Source organism: Populus euphratica, unplaced genomic scaffold, assembly GCF_000495115.2.
Source record: "Populus euphratica unplaced genomic scaffold, PopEup_1.0 scaffold58.1, whole genome shotgun sequence".
In the NCBI taxonomy this organism is placed as follows: domain Eukaryota; kingdom Viridiplantae; phylum Streptophyta; class Magnoliopsida; order Malpighiales; family Salicaceae; genus Populus; species Populus euphratica.
The window spans coordinates 900,476-903,641 of record NW_011499864.1 but is presented as its reverse complement, the minus strand read 5'-3'; the positions used below and the strand labels follow the sequence as shown (position 1 = coordinate 903,641).

General features: G+C 34.9%; 1 protein-coding gene across 1 annotated transcript; it reads left to right on the top strand.

Annotated features, from left to right (window-relative positions):
- Positions 1-530: 530 nt before the first annotated feature.
- LOC105125701 (dCTP pyrophosphatase 1-like) lies at positions 531-2,074 on the top strand. Its single transcript, XM_011026265.1, has 2 exons — positions 531-858; positions 1,519-2,074. The coding sequence occupies exons 1-2, from the start codon at positions 736-738 to the stop codon at positions 1,771-1,773; spliced, it is 378 nt and encodes a 125-aa protein (XP_011024567.1). The 5' UTR covers positions 531-735; the 3' UTR covers positions 1,774-2,074.
- The last annotated feature ends 1,092 nt before the right edge of the window (positions 2,075-3,166 follow it).

The following is a 3,166-nucleotide window of genomic DNA, read 5'->3' as shown; positions in this document are numbered from 1 at the left end:
ATAATTTCTATGCTTATATTTATATATTATGTTATTGAACGTGGATATTAGATCTTTAATTGGCGCTATTTTGTAATTGATTTGAACTTTTAAAAATTGAAGTCCTCGATCAAACAAAATCTATAATAAGTGAACCTTTATGAAAAGCTACGAAAGTGTAGGGACATATTCCATCAATGTAGTTAAACTTTTGGGATTAGAAATTTTAATAAAATTTTATATCTAGAAATATTCTGATAGTTAAGAATTTAATTTAATTTTTAAAAATAGTTAAAAATAAATTAGAAGTCAATTTACTGTATTAAAAAAGAGAAATTACCATTAAAACATTTAACTTATTTATTTATTAGATTTAAATTAATACTATAGACAGAGAATTAGCTCCGAACAATACGTAAAAGCCGAGTCATCTGGCAATGACCCGTTTGGCTTTTCCCCTACGAAGCCTGAAAAGGCAAGCGAAGAAAGAAATCACTCTATTTAGTATTTACACAATATATAGCTAGATTGAAGGCTTCTCGCTTTCACGCCCTCCCTCCCTCCCTGTCCCAGCAGCCTCTTGTCTTCTGGCCTGTCACTTTCTCTCCCCTAACCTATCCCCTTTTCTGTCTATATAAACACTCGGACCCTTTCCAAGAAAGTTGCACCCAAGACCCAACTTTTCCATATAGCTTTTTTCTTGCTTCTTGCTCTCTCGTGTAAGTCTTTTTCTTCTCTTCTTCTAGGGAAATAAGTATGACAAAGGCAACCGAAGGAGCAAGTGTCACTCTTGATCTCCTCAAGGAAAAAATGGCCGAGTTTGCAAAGGAAAGGAACTGGGACCAGTTTCATAGCCCCAGGAACCTGCTGTTGGCTTTGGTATGTTCTTGTTTCTGTCTTTATTTCTCTTCTTGTTGTATTACAACTATTTTTTTTATGGTTTCTTGTTTTTTTTTTTTTGGGGGGGTCTGCCTAAGTAGTACTTATGACTTATGGTTTCTTGTTTTTTTTTTGGGGGGTCTGCCTAAGTAGTACTTATGACTTATATGAACCTTTTGGTTTTGCATGACCCAAAAAAGAGGCATGATCATGCATATGGAATGAATTTGTATGTGTTTCTCTGTAGTTTTCTTTCATTTTTCTGTCTATACCTTTTTGTTTTTGACCAGATGAATTCTTCTTTTTAATGAGTTGGGTTTTAATTATTTGTTTTATTTGATTCATTAGGAATTAACTCAAGATGGGATTTAATTTTAATATATGTTTTCCATAATCCCTTGCTTAAATCTAAAGTTAGGTGTGTGAGACAGGTGCTGTACTATTTCATGTTTATCTCTAGTCAAACGTGACCAACTATGCAAAAAGATTGCCCTTTTTGTTGTCATCGATCCATGTCAAAAGAAATATTTGGAACACACCTTTTCCCCTTGGCTTTTCCTCTATAAAGTAAAAATGACAAACGAGAGAGTAACTTTGTCTATGATCGTAGTGTTTTAAAGGCTTATTTCTGTGTGATCCTTACACGGTGATGGTTCTTAGGTGGGTGAAGTTGGAGAATTATCGGAGATATTTCAGTGGAGAGGAGAGGTCCCCAAGGGACTTCCTGGTTGGAAAGAAGAGGATAAAGTACATCTTGGTGAAGAGCTCTCAGATGTCTTGCTATACCTTGTCAGGCTCTCTGATATCTGTGGTATTGACCTAGGCAAAGCTGCTCTGAGGAAAGTGGGACTCAATGCCATCAAGTACCCAGTTGGCAGCAAGGGCTCTTCCAAGGAAACAAAACAACAACAATAATGATGGCAAACATCCCTTGAAAGTTGGGACTTACCTACCACCTACTGTTTTAACTTTTTGGTCTGTCTGTTCATGCTATATATGGAATGTTATGGCTAAGTGTCTTAGCTAGGCACTATAAGGTTCATAGGGACTAGAACGACTAATAGGGGGCAGGGATGGGGGGATTTCTTACTCTGTTTGCTCGGGGACTCGAATGGACGAGTGCTTTTTTTGGCGCTTATGGATTCCTACAGATTATGTTCACTGTTTTAGAAGATGAATCAAATCCTTCTGGCAGATACGGTGGCGATTCTGTAACGTTTTTCCTATCTGCAGTTTGGCTTTCAGCCCTTCGCGCAACCCATTTTTTCCTTCTATGGCTTCTTGGACGTGGAAGGAAAGGAATGTAACTTGCGTAACGCAAAAGGCAAAGGGGGAAATGGACTTTATGATGCTAGGAAACATGAGTTATTGCAAGGCTCGCAATTTGTTTACCTATATGAATTTTACTAGATTTTATCAAGTTTGTCGAGTTGCAAGCTATTCTCTTGAATCATTTATGGTTAACCGGATTAAATCTTTGTTCGATTCCAAAACAAATTAACCAAGTCCAAGCGCTAGACTAGGTTTTATAACAATAATGGCTAATTTAACCAAGATTCTTTCTCTAAAAAGCACATTGTATTGAAGGACTAGATTATATTAATTTATCCCATAAATCTAATGGTTAAAGTCTTGTATAAGAATGAGCTTTATTTTCTTCTTGAATTTTAGGTAAGTTAAGAGAAACTTTTTTTCCCCATAAGAATGAGCTTTATTTTCTTCTTGAATATATAAGAAACTTGTAAATTTTATTTTATTAAGAAATAAAAGGTGTGAAAATCTAAAGCTGGTGATCTTTTGGATCAAGATCATGCAGGAGCAATAGAATAAAGTCTTTTATTTAGAGTTTGTTTAACATTTTTAAATAATTTTTTATGTTATAATGTATATTGATAATTTTTTTATCTTAAAAAAATTATTTTTGACATTAATATATTAAAATGATTTGAAAATATTAAATATATATTAATTTAAAATAAATAAATAAATTTCAAATTTATATTTTTAAAATACTGAAACAAACAACTCAGCATTTAAAACTCTTTTATCAGTAAAAGACAAGGAAAGAGGAAGCTCTGGCCAATTTAAGTCCAAGGTATGGCAAGCAGACACCGGATTGAAGTGTTGTTCGTCTGTGAATCTGCTGCATCAATTAAGACGTCGCCATCCCCAGAAAGAATCTCAACGTGTCTTCGCCATGATTAGCCATTCCGTAGCTATGCAGAAAATGTGAACCAGCTGGATTGCCGAAAGAGGTAGAGATTCGTCACGATTTTCCCTGTGCCACCCCAATGGTTTCTGTTAGTTT

Excerpts from the sequence above, each read along its gene's own strand:
- LOC105125701 (XM_011026265.1), top strand. The coding sequence starts at position 736 with ATGACAAAGGCAACCGAAGGAGCAAGTGTCACTCTTGATCTCCTCAAG. Across the intron at positions 859-1,518 it reads GGAACCTGCTGTTGGCTTTG|GTGGGTGAAGTTGGAGAATT; the intron begins GTATGTTCTTGT and ends GATGGTTCTTAG.